The 17,440-nt window shown below is 42.1% G+C and overlaps 1 protein-coding gene across 7 annotated transcripts; it reads left to right on the forward strand.

Annotated features, from left to right (window-relative positions):
• Positions 1 to 167: 167 nt before the first annotated feature.
• Positions 168 to 15,020, forward strand: ern2 (endoplasmic reticulum to nucleus signaling 2). Of its 7 annotated transcripts, none has more exons than XM_086120275.1 (25): positions 168 to 451; positions 1,458 to 1,575; positions 1,657 to 1,690; positions 1,836 to 1,908; positions 1,975 to 2,047; positions 2,853 to 2,975; positions 3,066 to 3,167; positions 3,666 to 3,725; positions 3,805 to 4,030; positions 5,208 to 5,286; positions 5,442 to 5,592; positions 6,398 to 6,540; positions 6,622 to 6,801; positions 6,894 to 7,038; positions 7,269 to 7,373; positions 7,450 to 7,540; positions 7,618 to 7,807; positions 7,934 to 8,030; positions 9,606 to 9,805; positions 9,887 to 10,034; positions 11,155 to 11,336; positions 11,989 to 12,153; positions 12,599 to 12,722; positions 14,165 to 14,232; positions 14,318 to 15,020. In XM_086120275.1, the coding sequence occupies exons 1-25, from the start codon at positions 383 to 385 to the stop codon at positions 14,498 to 14,500; spliced, it is 3,129 nt and encodes a 1,042-aa protein (XP_085976401.1). In that variant the 5' UTR covers positions 168 to 382; the 3' UTR covers positions 14,501 to 15,020. The 7 variants fall into 7 exon arrangements, with proteins under 7 accessions (XP_085976401.1, XP_085976402.1, XP_085976398.1 ...); XM_086120276.1 differs by having other exon boundaries at positions 11,209 to 11,336; XM_086120272.1 differs by having other exon boundaries at positions 2,853 to 3,167.
• Positions 15,021 to 17,440: the final 2,420 nt, after the last annotated feature.

Genomic DNA, 17,440 nt, shown 5'->3' on the forward strand with positions numbered 1-17,440 from the left:
CGGCGCACTGGGACACTGTCTCCCGCTGCTCTGCCTTTTCACACGTGTTCGAGACGCTTCCCTCAACCCCGCCCCTTATCGCTTCTCTCATTGGCCGTGAGCGCAGTGTCATTCAAAACAAAAAAAAGGTTCCCTCCTACTTTGTGTTATGACGTCACTTGGTCGTCCCAAACACGGAAACGTGTATTTGACCGTTGCGTTGCGCTTACAGACAAGTTGAAAATGATGGCACTGTCTTAAAACGGTGACATGTCCACCTCTTTGTTGCGCACAGAGGCTTTGAAATGACGTTACGTGTGGGCCCCCCACACTGGGATTTCAAGGGGCAATTCGAGCTTTGTTTTTGAGTTCAGTTCGCAGCCTCGAGGAGAAGGTGGGTGTCATGGGAGCTTTGGAGCGCCTGCTGTTGTGCCTACTTCTGCTTCTCTCGTGGGAAGTCAAAATATCTCAGGTGATTTTTTTGTTCTTTTTACTGTCTTTGATGTGGTTGACACTTAATGTTGTTTGTGTGCTACGATTAACAGTGAGGCGTTCCTCTGGGCTTCTGTGGCTATTTCAAGCAACACTTCAAAGTTGTCATTGGGCATAATTTATCGTAGTTGTTGTTGTTTGACTTACGGCCCAGTCCCTTAAGTCAGGGGTCGCCACAGCGAGTTACTCGCATGACATATTTGGCACAGTTTTTGCGCCGAATGCCCTTTCTGACGCAACATAGCGACAACTGGGAAAACGCCGAACCGCGATGAATCCATTTGAATGCTACTGTTCCCTCTAACGGGGGATTTGAACCCCAGTCCTCGGCGTCGGAAGTCAGTGGAGTTACTCGTCATCCATCCACCACATAATTGATCGTATACTGTAATTTCTAATCACTGCAACAACAGCAACTAAATAATAATAATAGTGTCTTGCAATTGTGCATGCTACAAACAGTAGGAGAACTCACTATTTGCAATTTCACTTTTCGGTGTTTGTTTTTTGTACCCATTTTCCTTTATTCCCTAAAATGGCTGAAGAATTAATCAAATTTAAGTCGACATCGAAGTGAAATAGAATACAATGTCCAAATCATAAAGGCTACAATTTGAAAAAGGGTGGCTGAAGAATTAATCAAATTTAAGTCGACATCGAAGTGAAATAGAATACAATGTCCAAATCATAAAGGCTACAATTTGAAAAAGGAAAAACATTGTTTCATTTCAGTCCGCCGGCAAACATTTTTAGTTAACATGAATTCCTCTTTTTTTATTAATTTTTTGCTCGTCATGTCAGGGTCTGGTCCATGGACTGCACAATTGTGTAGATGAGAGTTTTGACCAGGTTGTAGGTAAACATGGGATGGGTGTTTGTCAGGATATCCTGCTAAATAAGGAACTTGCAATATTTTATGGAGTAGAAAGATTTGAGGACCTGCCACTCCCAATATGCACACTCATGTGTTTGTTTATGGCCATCAGGTGGCGGGGGACAAGGCGGTCTCCCTCCCAGAATCCCTTCTGTTTGTCTCCACGCTGGACGGAAGTCTGCATGCTGTCTCCAAACAGACGGGAGACATCAAGTGGACCCTAAGAGAAGGTTTGTATAACAGGCAGTTCTCCTTTTATGTCATATATTTGACTGTTTTATAATAAATGTGCCCTTTTTTAAAATTGTCAGATCCTGTTATACAAGTGGCCATCAACATCACAGAGTCAGTAACACACACACACACACACTCATCATAAGACACTTGTCATATATATATATATATATATATATATATATATATATATATATATATATATATATATATATATATATATATGTATGTATGTGTATATTTTTTTTTCCCCCAGGCCAAGTTTTCTCCCAGACCCCAACGACGGCAGCTTATACATATTCGGTGGCAAGCACAAAGAAGGCCTGATGGTGAGGAATGAAGCGAGAAGATGGTGTGTTCAATTTATAATGTTGTTTTGGCGATGTGTTCTCCAGAAACTTCCGTTCACCATTCCAGAGCTGGTTCAGTCGGCTCCGTGCAGGAGCTCTGATGGCATCCTCTATACAGGTGAGGTGCATGCAAACCATCCACCCCCTCGTCACGGAACCATTAAATCAAGCCGAAAAAAAATAACCCACCCATCAACCGCTAAACCTCCCACACTTCTGAGTAGGGTTGAATGATTTATAATTTTGGGATGGATATCAGGATATCAGACAAAAGGATTTTGTGCTCGTCAAAGATGCCTTTTTAATTTTTTTAAGCTAACTTGCACTGCACCGATATGGGGGGGGGGGGGTCGCTACGGGCTGTGCGGCTTGGATCTTCTCCTCTCAGTAACTAACGAGGAACAAGTAAGACTATCACTAAAAGTTGCTAAGTATGCAAATACACAGAGTAACAAGATGGAACCTGAGAAGATGGAGAAGCTAATGCTAACTGCTAAATTAATGTGAAATGCAGTGTCGCAAGCGCCCAGAATAAGGTGTACAGTACATCTGTCACAGAAGTCTTGCTGGAACTGCGATCAGGCGGAGAGCAACCAGATGTGAACAGCAAATCATGATTCCAGTTTGAGTAACATAGAGAGAGATAACATAAATCAGCTACTTTCTAATCACGCTTGAAAACCCAATTGATGTCATTCTATCAAAGAAAAGTGTACACGTTTACATGAACATGGCAAATTTAAATGGAAAGAAGTGGAGGGACGAATAATTATGATACTTTCTGACCCCTTTTGACAGGAAATATGTCCATTTCATCTTTAAATAAAACATTCAGAAATACTTCTACTCTGATTTTTACACTTTTACGCTCACCATGACCAAAAGACCAAAAGAACGTTTTGTTTTGTTTTGTTTTTTCACAGGCAAAAAGCAGGATGTGTGGTTTGTAATGGATCCTGAAACAGGAGCAAAGCAAACCAGTCTAACCACATCCTCGTCTGATTCCATGTGTGCCAACACTCCCCTGCTCTACCTCGGACGCACAGGTGGAACGCACATTGACGCATGCACAGATTTTTCACCACGTCTTCATTCCCTTCAGAGTGGTAGCTGCGCTTGTGTTTCCTCCTCTGCAGAGTACATGGTCACCATGTTCGATACCAAGAAGCAGGAGCTGCGATGGAACGCCACGTACAACGACTACTCCGCTCTGCCTTATGATGAGAAACTCGACTACCGTTAAGTGCTACTCCTAATGCTTGCCATCACCATCGTAAGCTACCGCTAAGGGATATTTATGCCTCACATCGCAAAATTCTGATTCATAAACCGGACGACTTGGAATTACAGTGCTAAGACGTTATGTTTGTGATTGAGATGGTTTGATTCTTACGAACGCTTTGCTTAACCCAAGGCGAGCATACGAGTAATCGGCGTCCGATGTGTAAAACTGTTCCACTGTTTGCGGAATGTCTGCAGAGAGTCTATAACCAATTCTTTTTCCTTATTTGTCCATCATGCACACACACCGAAAAAAGGTGTCGCCCTTTTTAGGTACAGTTGGAGAGTGATGTCGCTACATTATTATTATTTTTCAACCAGTACCCTAAAATAACTTTTTTTTTTTTTTAGTATTGATCCACTGGGAAATGCACATACAACTCATTAAAAAACACACACTTTGATAATAACATAATAAATAAAAGTATGTATTTCTGTATGCGTTTTCCCTCCAGGGATGGCTCATCTCGTGTCCAGTGGCGACGGCCTTGTGGTTACCGTTGACAGGGAGTCAGGTAAGGACTTCTTCCATTTGGAATATGGATCTTTATTCCCGCCTCAGCCCGAGTGAGATTCCAACTCGTCTTCCTCCAGGTGATGTGCTCTGGAGTCAGGACTACGGTTCGCCCGTGGTGGGGGTCTACCTGTACTCGGGCGACTCGCTCAGACACGCCCCCCACCTGTCGCTCGCCGTTGAGACGTTGCGCTTCCTCACCTTCTCCTCCTCCCCCGTCGCCGGCAAGCAGACGGATGCCCACCCCACCCTGAAGTGGAGCTATCAGTTTGTGAAGGAGCAAGCCAGCACACAAACACAACTTGTGTAAGTGTCACGCGCGCACGCAAAATAACTCGACATCAGTGCAATTAACGATGTGAGAGTCGAAAGTTTTTTTTCTTGTCAGTGCAATTTAAAAGGTGGAAACCCATTCATGTATCGGAATTTACGGCAACAATTTGGAGTTTACTGAAAAGGAATCTCAGGAAGACAGTTGCCAAATGGCAGGTTTGACGATAACATCCCACCATTATAACACGTCACACAAATTCAGCAGAAGTTATGCATTTGAATGTTGAATGTTTTCTGAAATCGTGCATATGAGCAAGTCACAATTGGAATTTTGGAAATGATTTGTCACTGTCTTGTCACTCTGTTATAATGACAAAATAATGTTTACTTTTTTTTTTTGCAAAAAAAAAAAGCCACAAATTACCAAATCATCTCGAAATATACCAAAGGTAGATTATTCTTAAATTCGATGAAACCCATTCAGGGACAGCGGTTACGACAATGCACATCTTATCATGTTACCAGGTTAGCGGGTGTATGAAAGGGTTAAAAGAATTCTCAGGTGACATTCATTTGTGTCACGCTGGTTCAAATCACTCCATTTCGGCGTGGCACATTTTTTTTTATGTCCGGTCTCAGTATGGCTGTTGTTACCATGACAACCGTGGGTCCGCAAGTCGGGCTTGCGACAGACCGCGCGGCTTGCCGTTGTTGCCAACGTGATAATATTGTCGCTCCATTGAATGACCGTTTTCCAAAAACAAGCAACTGGCAACAAGTGTGCAACTTTTTTGTGCTGTTGTGAGTGATGTCAGGAAGCTCCCTCCAGGCCAGGTGATTTTCATTCCTTCGCTTCCAGTACTGCGGTGAATGTTGCTCGCTCACAGACGTGTTTCAAAAACAAGTCATACAAGAAAAGATTGACTCGGTTGTTGAAATGATACACTGGTTGGAGAGGCACTCCAGGGAACCATGAATTTGCATTTCGGAAAGTTGAAAACTCGGGCTGGGAAGGAGGCAGGCCGACCGCTGCAAAAAATAAATGAAAAACAATAAAAACTTGTGACTGAAGTGTAAACCTGGAGCTTGAATTTTTCCATTTTCAACGACTCACAATGAGTATTTGTAAACTGACATTTTGAAATACAACCATTTTAAATTTTTAACAGGATAAAATTCCATGTTTTACCGTCTTTACTGTCTCTCTAAGGCCCACTCTCTATGTCGGGAAACTGGACTCGCACCTCTATGCCTCCTCTTCCCTCGTTCACCACGGATTCTCCTTAGTGGTGAGTTGAATTACAAATGTATTTTCCGTGACCGTTCGGGCCAAGTTTTGGTGGCGACGCCTCCCAGCCTCACCTAGCAACAGTCACGCGATACCACATTCGATGCACGTGCTGTGACGAGCGGACTCAATGACGGGCTCTCGTTTCCCTGGCAGCCTCGAGGTCTGACCCTGCGCCGGATTGAAGGTCCCGAGACGGCCGGCGTGACGGTCAGCGGGCAAGGGGAGTGTGAGATCATGCCGTCCACTGATGTGCGCTATCCTCCTGGCAGCACCAGCAGCCGCAAAAACCACTGGCTGTTAATAGGTACTTGGAATGCATCTACACAGAAGTAATTCAAATAATTGAATAAATGTACTTCTGGTATTTACTACTGCTAAAGATGGAAGAAACCGCTTAATATTTAGTGTAATGTTAGTGTTGCCGACTCAAGCGACTCTCCATGGGGAAAAGCACAACCACAGTCTTGTGTCCACGCCATGAGGCGTTCTGATCGGTTTACGTAAATGTGAACCACCCAGAAAAAGTGTTCACCAGGCGGGCGATCTCTCACTTTTCTAATGTTTGCCTTGGACATTTTCTAAGGATTGTTAAAAGCCGACAAAAGCAAACGTCCTTGGATCAGTTCTTTGCAAAACGCCAGGCAAAAACCACTTCTGAGAGAGAACATGAACTAAAGACGGCACAAAACGAGGAGGATGCAGATAAAAGTGAAATGACCATCATTTTTATTCTTTATTCTTTGTTTTTTATATGATGCACAAATCTCATTTATTGTGCAATAATCTAATTGTAATATTTTTTGTTACATATTTTGATGCATTTTTATGCTTTATGAGAGGGCTTGGAACGGATTAGGGCATTTACATGGAAAACACGTCTCTTACAATATTTTCTAGTTATGAAATTTCTTCCAGAACCAATTCATTTCGTAACTGTATGTATAAAAGCCTATCAACTGACTGAAATGAGGAGTCCCCCCCCAACCCCCCCTTCCAAATTGCAACCTTTGTAATTTGAAAATTGCAGTCGAATACATTGCAATGTCGATTTGGATTTGATTAATTGTAGTCCAAGCCTCCATCCTTCTAAAGGCCTCAATGTGCTGCAGGCTACCACGAGGTCCCGCCATTAGCGCACACCACCATGTTAAGGGAATCCCGGCACAGCCTGCCGTGCTCCAGTGAAACCATCATCCCTCCTCGATCCCCCACCTCTCCATCCTCGCGCACCTGCCGCTCCAACCACTACCCCGTGAGTCCTTATCCGGGGGCCATATATCTCCTTTCTCAAGGATGTCCATCCCCGTCGTTTCATGTCTCTGTAATCCTCCAGTTCTGGCCAGTTGTCCAGAGCGATGGCAAAGACAGCCGAGGAGCCGGCGACAGGAGAGGATCGGGAGGTTCCCAGAGGTCGGTCGCTGTGCATCCCGTCTACATGACGCAGGACTGCCTGGCTCTGGCTGTGCTGACCGTCCTGCTGGGAGGATGGTTGGCGTTGGCCTTCACATATACCGTGAGTCACTCCACTTGAGACTTCTTCACCCTCACCTCATTCATTTTGTTCTGGATATCTCGACCCTGACGTCCGTCATGTTTCTTAACTAGCGAGCAGCCAAGAAGCTCAAAGCTCTGCAGCAGCAACTGGAGGAGACGTTTGAAACTTGCGTCCAGCGCACACAGACCAACACGCTGATGCTGACCCTTGAATCTTCTGACCTTGCCCTTTTTACCAACACCAACGTCTCAAGTGGTAAACACGGGGCAAATTATTCTTGCGTTTCATTTATGCATTGTCACGTTGCGCTGCATGCACAACACGTCCACAAAGGACCAGACAAAAATAAAAGTAAAATTCAACCTGCAATAGAAACATGCCGGATTCCATTTCAAACTGCACTGTGGTGTGCCGAACAGAACTCAAACACCGAGTGAATAAAAGATAAAAGACTACAGTACTTATTTACTTCTTTCTCTGCCCAGACTCCCAGCATGCAGCAGGAGACACTCTTTTAACTCCTTTACTTGACAGCAGCGCAGCCTCAAGCGTGGATGCTAATGACGCGGCGGGCCTTCATACCGCCACAGGTAGCAGCCCAACTGCGTGCTACTTTCTTTCGATCCCGCCGATGACTTTGAATTTACCGCTGTTCATTTCTCTCAGCAGAAAACAGCGAAGAGGTGCACTTGGGTAAGATCTCCTTCACCACATCCGAAGCCCTTGGGCGCGGCAGCTCGGGAACATTCGTCTTCAGGTATGTTTGAAAGTGGCCGCGTATGCCCACCGAGTGAATGATCACTTATCTCGAACGTCGTGCTGCACCCGACCCAGGGGCAACTTTGACGGACGGCGTGCCGCGGTGAAGCGAATCCTCCCCGAGTGTTTGGAGGTGGCAGAGCGTGAAGTGCAGCTCCTGCGAGAGTCCGACACGCATCCCAACGTCATCAGGTATTTCTGCACGGAAAGGGACAACCTCTTCACGTACATCGCCATCGAGCTGTGCGCCGCCACCCTGCAGCAGGTCAGTGCGTTTGCCCTACCGTGACTCCCCCCACTATCTCTCACTTTTAATCTTTATGAATTCCAAAATGTTGTTCGAAAATGACAATAGAGTTGGAATGTATATTTTTGATGTTTTTGTCTGCAGTATGTGGAGGATCCCTCGATTTTTCCTGACCTGAGTCCAATTATGTTGTTGGAGCAGACCATGTGTGGCCTCTCACACCTCCACTCGCTCAATATAGGTTTGTGACGCGCGTGCACACACACACACACACACACACACACACACACAAGCTGTAATATGACAAACCAAAGTTAAGATTTTTGATTTCGAACAAGTTTTTTTTAAAAATCAATAAATAGATGGGATTAATATAATAAAAAGTGGTTGTTCAATTCTATACGTGCCCTGCAATGATCTGGTAATCAGTCCTGGGTATAGTCCGCCTTTTGCCCAGTCTCGGCTGGGATGGGCTCCAGGGTACCCGTGACCTTGAACGAGACAGTATTTTTTAAAAAAAATAATTCATATGATCAATGTCTTGTTATTAAGCTTTATATGATCCGGATTTTTGGGATCAGTCAGCGTGTTTCAAGAGAAAAAATCCAAAACACTGCTTTGATCAGAAGATGGAGCAATATATCAATTTAAACAACTATATTTACTCTGCAGTCGATCCCCGCCATAGCGAGAATGCATTAGAAAAAAAGAAAATTGAAACCCCAACATTCTTCAAAAAGAACGAATAAATAGTATAGTATATGTATTGTTTAACAGCTTCGCCTTCTCTGACATTAATGGGAAAAAAATGCATGAACATTGCCAATCATCCGGGTGGGTTTTGCTAAAACTATTGCTATCTTGGTTCCCCAGCTGTAAATGAGTCCATACACTTTCTTATCAGCTACACCAAGTAGTCTACGCGTGCGCCTTCTTGGCTCATATTGGAGCCTGGCTTTGTTGTCCATGTCCCGGTGCCCATAGACAACAATAATTATTTTTTTCCCCGTAGATTGTATGTAAATTTTGTTAGCTGGAGTATTTTTACAATAAACGGCTTGCACTGCACAAAACGCAAAGCCTCAAATTTGTGATGTACAGTGATCCCTCGCTATATCACGGCCTTGGCGCATCGCGGATTTTTTCAAACATATTCATAAAAAAAAAATTAAAAAGTGAAAATGCCGTAAAAAGCCCGCGAGAGGCAGTGAAAGTTAGCAAAACAACAGCGAGTTACATAGAGCAACATATACAGTACTACATGCATGTGTTTACTGTATTTCGTTATTCATACACTAACCTAACCTAACTTGTACATGTTTAAATATATTAGTATATAGCATTAAATAATGTTAATTACTACAAACATGAATGTATACTATTAAATTTGGCCTCATAAATATTATTTATACTCATACACATATACAGTACATATACCTTTACGAGGGGGGGTTCGCTACTTTGCGGATTTTCGTTTATCGCGGGTGGTTTCGGTCCCCATGAACCGCGATAAACGAGGGATTACTGTATACATCATTTTATATATTGTTTATTTTGCCAGTGTCAAAATGAAAATTGTGTTTTGGTTAAAATAAAAATTTTGGTAAAATTGTCTCCCACCCTATGTACTTGATGCATTTTCCTACTTATGTTTATTGTGAAGTTGGTCGTAAAATGTCATTTCAGGTGGTATAAAAAGTCTTGAATTGACTTGCCTTAAACAAGAATGTCAATTTTGAATTTGAAGTAAATAAAAACAGAATAAATGGCCTCAGTGCTCTTCTCCCTTTTCTACCCAACTCCATCCTTCATCCAGTCCATCGGGACCTGAAGCCTCGAAATATCCTGCTCTCCTTTCCTTGCGCACTGGGGAAGGTCCGAGCTCTCATTTCCGACTTTGGTCTGTGCAAAAAGATCCAGGATGGTCGGAACAGCTTCTCATTGCGCTCGGGCATACTGGGCACCGAAGGCTGGATCGCTCCCGAGATGCTGCAGAACGTTCCTGCCAGCAAACTGGTGAGTCTCGCACGTTTCTACCAAATCGCATACGTGCGGTTCCTTCTCTCTGGACGTCTCAGCGCCCCCACTTCTCTCTAGACCGCTGCTGTGGACATCTTCTCAGCCGGCTGCGTCTTCTACTACGTGGTCAGCAGGGGTCAACACCCGTTTGGCGAGACTCTGATGCGGCAAATGAACATCCTGTCTGGCGAATATTCACTCTCGCAATTCATGGATACTATACATGGTGAGGATAGATGCTGTGTGCTTGTGTCTGTTGCTTTTGTCCCTTTTTTGAGAAATCTGGAAGAATTTTACCACGGTTTTTATGACCTCACTGCATGCATTCTTCCACTGCACCTTGACTTGCCTTCTTGACTTTGTCTCAGCCTATAAAACCTGGGCTTTGTGTTTAAAATGACCACACAATTTAGCGTTCAACTCCGCTAGATTATCCTGACATGTAGTCGAAAATTGATATCTGTATGTCTGTATTATACTGCTTCCGGATGACGAAGGTGTGCACACTCGGGGTGGCATAATGTCCATTGAATTGAGGCAAAATGTGAGACACAAACTGTTCTATTCTTTAGATTATGTATAATTATCATGAGGGTATGTTTTTTTTAATACAGTTCAGTAATCCATCCTCCATTGTGGGGGTTATGTTTCATACCTACCTCATAATAAGTGAAATCAGCAATTTCGAAATACCATATAGGCATATTTCTCATAGCATTTGTGGCACTTAATTATTTTTTTACATGTCTTTCAACACTTTTAAATAAACACATTGAAAGTGGGAGCAATGGATAAAACACAAAAGAGCTGAATTGAAGGATCTAAATGGTGTTTAGATTTTGTCAATAAGTAAAGAATTAAGGAAGTTAGGAGATTTGAAAGTAAAAAGCAAGCAGAACAGCTGAGCGTGACAAATAATAACGTCACGAAAAATGTCGAGTCAATTGTCACATACTGTACAAACGTTATAGATCTCACTGTGTTTACAGTAAAACAAAATCCAAAATTAAAATCGTATCATCGCACAACATAAATCAATTATCAGACCGAAGATGTCACTTTGCACAAATGACAATCAATAGAACACTTTTCTATTTTATTCTCCTTTCAAATGTAGTTTCAAACCAAACAAGTGTGCTGCTCCCTATTGTGGTCAACACTGGAATTACATCCATTATAAACAAGCGGTTTTAACATGTAATGAATTTTTGACCCTGATGCTAAGATCAAAAGTGAGTACATCTATGATGACAATTGGTTGTTTTGGTGAAAACTTGTTAAATGATCATAGCATGTGTTAATAAATATATTTTTAACCCTCTTATGATGGTCACCTTGTCGTCCAGTGGACAGTTACCCAATTCCAGTGACTAACGTCCAGCAATGTTATGCCTCATCAGAAGACGTTGTGGCTGAGGATCTGATAAAGCAGATGATCAGCGCGGACCCGGAGTCTCGACCCTCGTCCGCCCGCGTGCTCAAGCATCCGTTCTTCTGGAGCCCCGAGAAGCAGCTGCTCTTCTTCCAAGTCAGTTGCCTCACTTACTCACTCTTTACTCACGAGTTCTTGTTTGGAAGATGTCGAACACTCTGCGCTGCCTTGTTGAGTCATGTCTGAAAACCAAACGCATGTGGAAGCTGGCAACCGGCTTTTTGTTTTTGTATTGAAAACGGGCTCATGAAAATCTCTCCGGACAGTTTTACAAAACAAGTTAAGTCACTTTGTTGACTGCCCACAGACAATAAATTGGATATATTATTATTCTGAATTTTCATATTTACTCTAGGGCGGTACAATTATATGTTTTTCAAAATCGCTCAGCCCAAATACTTACCCAAGTAACTACTGTATTTGGAGGACTGTATTTGACTTTAGTCATATTGTAAAATACTGTGAAACTCCTCTACAACGAAACCAACATGGGCGGAAATACCCCCTAGTGTGAAAAAATCTTCATGCATTAACACCATTCCCACTTTCCTGCCCCATACACAACGGGAAAAAAAACCCTGTTGCGTGATACGAAATATTTTTTTCTGCTCTTGCCTCGCGACGAGATTAACTACAACAAAGTCTAATCCAACAGCGACCTCTACTGCTTCGTTCGGAAACGGCAACAGCAACCACGACACTTGTTTTACACATGCACAGGAGTCCAGGAAGTATTTGTGATTGTTAGTTTCAGGCGCAGCAAGAACGTTGCATTGCTAAAATGGCTACAAAAAGGACCTTTGGATGTCAAGCAGCTAAGACAAGAAGAGCTCTGATGCTGGAAGAGAGGGTAAATGTGAGCAAAATGAAAGACGGAAGAGGCAAAATAAAAGACAGTATCCAAGAAATTGATGTAAGTAAAAGTGAATGCTGATCGTAAATTTCGCAATTTCTTTCCCTTTTTTTCTTTCTACACTGACTATATGAAGTGTCAAATAAGTGTATGCTCATACTTATGCACTATTGGAATAAAAATAGAGTACACACACAGTACGTGTGTGTGTGTGTGTGTGTGTGTGTGTGTGTGTGTGTGTGTGTGTGTGTGTGTGTGCGTGTGTGTGTTTACGTGTTTACATCTGAGATCAAATTTGCTACAGTGAAAAACCCCCTGTTGTAAAAAATGTCTTGCTGCAAACATGATTCCGTTGTATAGGAGTTTCACTGTAACAGTACTCCTTGTACTCTTGAGTACAATGTATGGCTACTGCACCCTCCTTTGAGCCCAACAAGCACAATAAAAACAATGGATGGATTGGGGTTTATTTTCATTTGGTTGCTGTGTGTGTGTTTTCACAAAGGATGTGAGCGACCGCATTGAGAACGAACCAGCCGATAGTGAGATTGTGATGAACCTTGAGCGCGAGCACCGAGGGGTGGTCCGGACCAACTGGAGGCTGCACATCTCTACCCCGCTGCAGATGGGTAAGATGCACATCCATATGCAAGGCTGCAAAGTTGAAAACTACTTCACAGTTTGAACTACATGTAGGATCGCCCCTTTCGGTTTTAAGGGGTTCTCAATGCAGATCAAGAAAATGATGCAAAACATATATGACAGCAATACACAAGAAACCGAAACACGTTGCTCGACTTCTCTACTAAACTACATTTTTATTTGGTGCACTGTGAGAATTTTTAAGATTTTAAATGGATGCACTGGGGCAATAAAAGGTTGAGAAACCCACTGCTGGTTAATATGATTGAGCCTCATGTGAAGATGGTTTGTTAGTTTTGAATAACGTGTTTCTGTAGCATGGGTTTATGATTGTGTACATGCTAGATGCATGGTGTTGATGCTTAGTTGAGTATTTTTGTCTGGGTTGGTAAGTCAGTCCAAAAGGAATGCCAGTGTGTGTTCTACTTTTAAGATACAACAATTTTAAAACCATTTTGTGGCAGCCGTAGGCAAGTTCAAATCCCTTTTTCTAATTTTCGCCATTCATGGCATCCCCCGCAAATGGCTTGACACACTGTACTGAAATAAACAGTGGTACCTCTACTGATGAAATAAATTGGTTCTGGAAGAAATTTCTTAACTAGAAAATGTAAGTCGAGACGCGTTTTCCATGTCAATGCCCTAATCTGTTCCAAGCACCCCCAAAATTCAGACATAAATGTTTTCTAAAGCATAAAAATGCATCAAAATATGGAACAAATACATGTTACAGTTAGATTATTGCACAATAAATGAGAGTTGTGCATAATGTAACAAAGAACAGTGTAAAGAATAAAAATGATGGTAATTTAACTTAACTGCGTCCCCATGTTTTTTTTTGCCCTCTTTAGTTCATGTTCTCTCTCAAAAGTGGTTTTTGCCTGGCGTTTTATAAAGAACTGATCCAAGGACATTTGCTTTTGTCGGCTTTTAACAATCCTTTGAAAATGTCCAAGGAAAACATCAGCATCGTGAGCGATCGCTGGACTGGTGAACACTTTTTATGGGTGATTTCCATAAAACTATCGGAACGCCTCAAGAGCCGAGGGGCGAATGACGAAGACGCTGCACAAACACATATGGTAGAAATCCCCCTTATACAATGGGATGCTAGGGTGATGCTCGGTAATAGCCACTGGCAGAGCAGCTATAAGTATGTTGCATTCAGGAAACTCGGAGCTGCGAGTAGCAGCCCATACTGTATTTTTACCTTTCGTATCTTGAAATTTCTTTCTTAACAAAAGGCAATATTTTCCCATATGAGGCGTTTCATAACTAGAAAATTTCATATGAAGATGTACCACTGTACAATGATCTCGTCTAAATTCATCTTCTGCCATCTAGTGGAGCGGCATTTAATTGTTCTGTCTGCCACGTGCGTCATTAAAAATTTTGACAATGATACAACTTTTCCATGTCCCCTGTGCAGACCTGAGGCGTTTCAGGACGTACAAAGGCAGCTCAGTGCGAGAACTGCTGAGGGCCATGAGGAATAAGGTCAGCCCGCTGGCTTCTTTCCTGCACTTCCTCACGACGCTTTTTCTTTGACTTCCTGTGGTTTTATTTATTTTTTGTTTTGCAGAAGGCTCACTACCACCAGCTGCCACCCGAAGTGCAGCACAGCCTGGGCGAGCTGCCCGACGGCTTCGTGGGCTACTTCACCGTCCGCTTCCCCAAGTTACTGATGCACACGCACAATGCGCTGCAGGGCTATGCCCACGAGAGACTGTTTCACCCCTACTACATGCCCCCTGGCGCCAAGTAGCAGCTACACTCATCTCACTCCTCCTCGTTACTGCTTTTGTAAAGCTCCCACAATTTTTAGATACACCTTAAGATACCTTGGCTTGGTTTATGTATTTATTTTTTTTAACGGCCATGAGAGAGGACGTTCACAAGCGCTCCGTCATATGTCACATCTTGAAAGGAATCGATTACTTTGTGGTTTTAAAAAGAGTTCATTTGTATATAATAGCACTTGTTGCAGCAACCGGCCGATAATGTCTTTCGAGAAAGAAAAAAAGCTCATGTACTCCTGAAGGTAGCAAGACTGACTGACAAAACATATGTCTCCATTGATTACCACTTTTTGCTCCACATGATACCTGTCGTTTTTACCCTGAAACCTAATGGTGTTTAATCCCCTTTTTTTTTAAATCTCAAAGTTTTTTGTGAACTCATTCCTCTTAGTGCACACTAACAATTTGCTCTGCTGTAGAACCAATGTTGAGGGATTTCCTTATTTTCTAAATTAAATTTCTACTTTGATTGTTTCCAAGAATGAATGGCATTGATGTCTTTTTATTTCTTTTGAAAAATAAGATCCCATATTTTATTTCATCCAACCTCCCATGTTCTATGAAAATAAGAATTTGGAAGATTTGTCTGTCTATTCATATATTGCAGACTACACACACATCTCTCTCTCACACTATTATTCATATTTGTCAGCGTTGTATTTATATATATATAATGTGTGTGTGTGTGTCTTTTGTACATTTGATTACATTTAAGCTAACAGAAGTGATCTTTTTGCTTTGAATGTCAACACATTGCACAGCCTTCTTAGGTCTTTTTTTTTTTAAGGGACGATTGGCCAACAGCCTACTCTACCGTCACTTTACATGGTTTATTTACTTGTGGAAAAAAACTCTTAATGGCAATGTCTCCAGACATCCTTCAAAACAAATGAAGTCACTTGGTGAGCTCTAAACAGACAGTCAATTGTCTTTTTTTTTTTTTTAATGAACATTTTGGTGTTGGCGTTCACGATCCACCTTACTTTATACAGACCCCCCCCCCCCTCCCCCGCCGGATTATTTTTATTACACACTCAGCCGAGTTCATGGAAAAAATGTTCCACTGGGTGTTTGTTTGAAATATAAATCCAATATCACGAATTGTTATGCTTTAAAGCAAAGAGGCTTGAAAACCACCCAACATGCCAGACATTTTTAACCCATATGCTGCAGTAGATGTAAATAAGTTTATATAACGCAACATACAATTTTACAAAAATTGTAAAAGTATTATTCCTGAATATTTATTTTACTTTCAACCACTCGACATGTTCAGTGGCATCAGCGCTATACATGCACATATAGTTCTTATTTTTTTCTTTGTATTTTTGCCCTCTATGAACAATAAAAGCGGTGCTGTGCTATGACCAAAACATTTACTGTATATAAATCTATATATATATAAAACATGAATTGGAATATTTCATATCACACAATTTTTATGCTTTGTCTTTGATTTAAAGATGACAATACGCAAAAATCTATAGAAATTATAACATCGGTTTTAATGACTTCTGGAGGTTCCAATTTTGCGACATGTTGCACTACTCCATGTTGACCAACAGAGGGAAATGTCACGCTTGTAGTAGAAATTTCATGGCGAAATAGTCACTTGATGAGCTGTTGAGATTTTATTAAATTGCGTAGGTGGCCATTTAGCTCGTGAGTGAGTGTGTATGGACTAATTAGAAAGTTCAACAGTAGCTCCAGTCAAAACGCACCACGGGGAGCCATCATCTTAACCAAAGTAAAAAGGTGAGGGGCCTGTTCAAACGTCCTAAAAATAATGCACTGGCTTAGCGTCTTATTGATATATTTTAAGTTGATCCGAAAAATGTACCCTACTTGTGCTTCTTTAGGTAACTCAGTAAAATGCTGGAGTCATCATTTTTCATCGAGGACACGCCTCTGAATATTCTTCTCTCTGTGTAAATGTTTATCGTTGCTTATAAGACCGCAGCTACCGTCAATGGCGTCTATAAGATAGTTAGCATTAAGCTAAGGAATTCTTTTTAATGCTCACAGTGACCGTAAACTTCAACTGAGTGTGGCGTTTAACACCTTGAAGCCTTTTTTCTGTTGTCATTGTTGACTATCTGTCATGCATGTTGTGAAGTGAGTTCACTGGCACGATAGCTCGACCTCTCACATCTCAAGTTGGCGCTCTCAACGCACCACTGTACTTTAAAAAAAATCAAAACATTATAATTCAGTTTGTGTTGTAATATTAGTCAATTTAACCCCTTATTTGATTCAAGTGACCTTTTGCTTTCAATGTGAACACACCGCAGCCAGCCTTGTCAACGTCTTTGTTTTCTGATGGGAAATTTTGCGCATATTATGTTGTATTAGTCCGGTGCCCAAAATACTGCGCATGTACACCGAAAGCACATAATGTCCTGCCTCAATGAACTCCTTTCCATGTATTTCGCAAGCCACAGGGGATTTTAGTTTACGTTGCTTTATTTCTGCACTCGCCTCCTTTTGCAGAACAGTGCATGAAGTTGCTTTTGGTGTAAGTGTGTGTGTGCGCGCGTGTGCGCGCGCGTGTGCACTAGAGGAAAGTGGATCCACACTCACTCTTTGAGCAACAGAACAGGAAGTGGACTCCGCAGAGGAAACTTAACCCCCTCCCATACAACCCCCCTCCACCTCCCCTTTTGGGTACTTTTACTTGTCTTCCGCCCTTTGTAACCCCCCGCCATCTCTTCTTCTTTACAGTTTTTCCTTCTTTCCAGCAGACGTGATTCCAGTCTGCCCGTCTTTTTACATTTCTCCTCATTCCTTGTATGGATTCATGTGATTTGGGCTCTTATTTGAGATTCCGCAAAAACAATGAAAACATTTTTTTATATCACTGAACCCCATTTATATCACTGAATAGCGGTTGTGCTGCTGCCCACCTT

Source organism: Hippocampus guttulatus, chromosome 9 (assembly GCF_054856545.1).
Source record: "Hippocampus guttulatus isolate MCC_2025c chromosome 9, RoL_Hgut_1.0, whole genome shotgun sequence".
Classification (NCBI taxonomy): domain Eukaryota; kingdom Metazoa; phylum Chordata; class Actinopteri; order Syngnathiformes; family Syngnathidae; genus Hippocampus; species Hippocampus guttulatus.

Coding starts and splice junctions, on each gene's coding strand:
- ern2 (XM_086120272.1), top strand. CDS start 383: ATGGGAGCTTTGGAGCGCCTGCTGTTGTGCCTACTTCTGCTTCTCTCG. Junction 2,048..2,852: donor TGATGGCATCCTCTATACAG/GTGAGGTGCATG, acceptor GTTTTTTCACAG/GCAAAAAGCAGGATGTGTGG. Junction 11,337..11,988: donor AGCAGCTGCTCTTCTTCCAA/GTCAGTTGCCTC, acceptor TGTGATTGTTAG/TTTCAGGCGCAGCAAGAACG.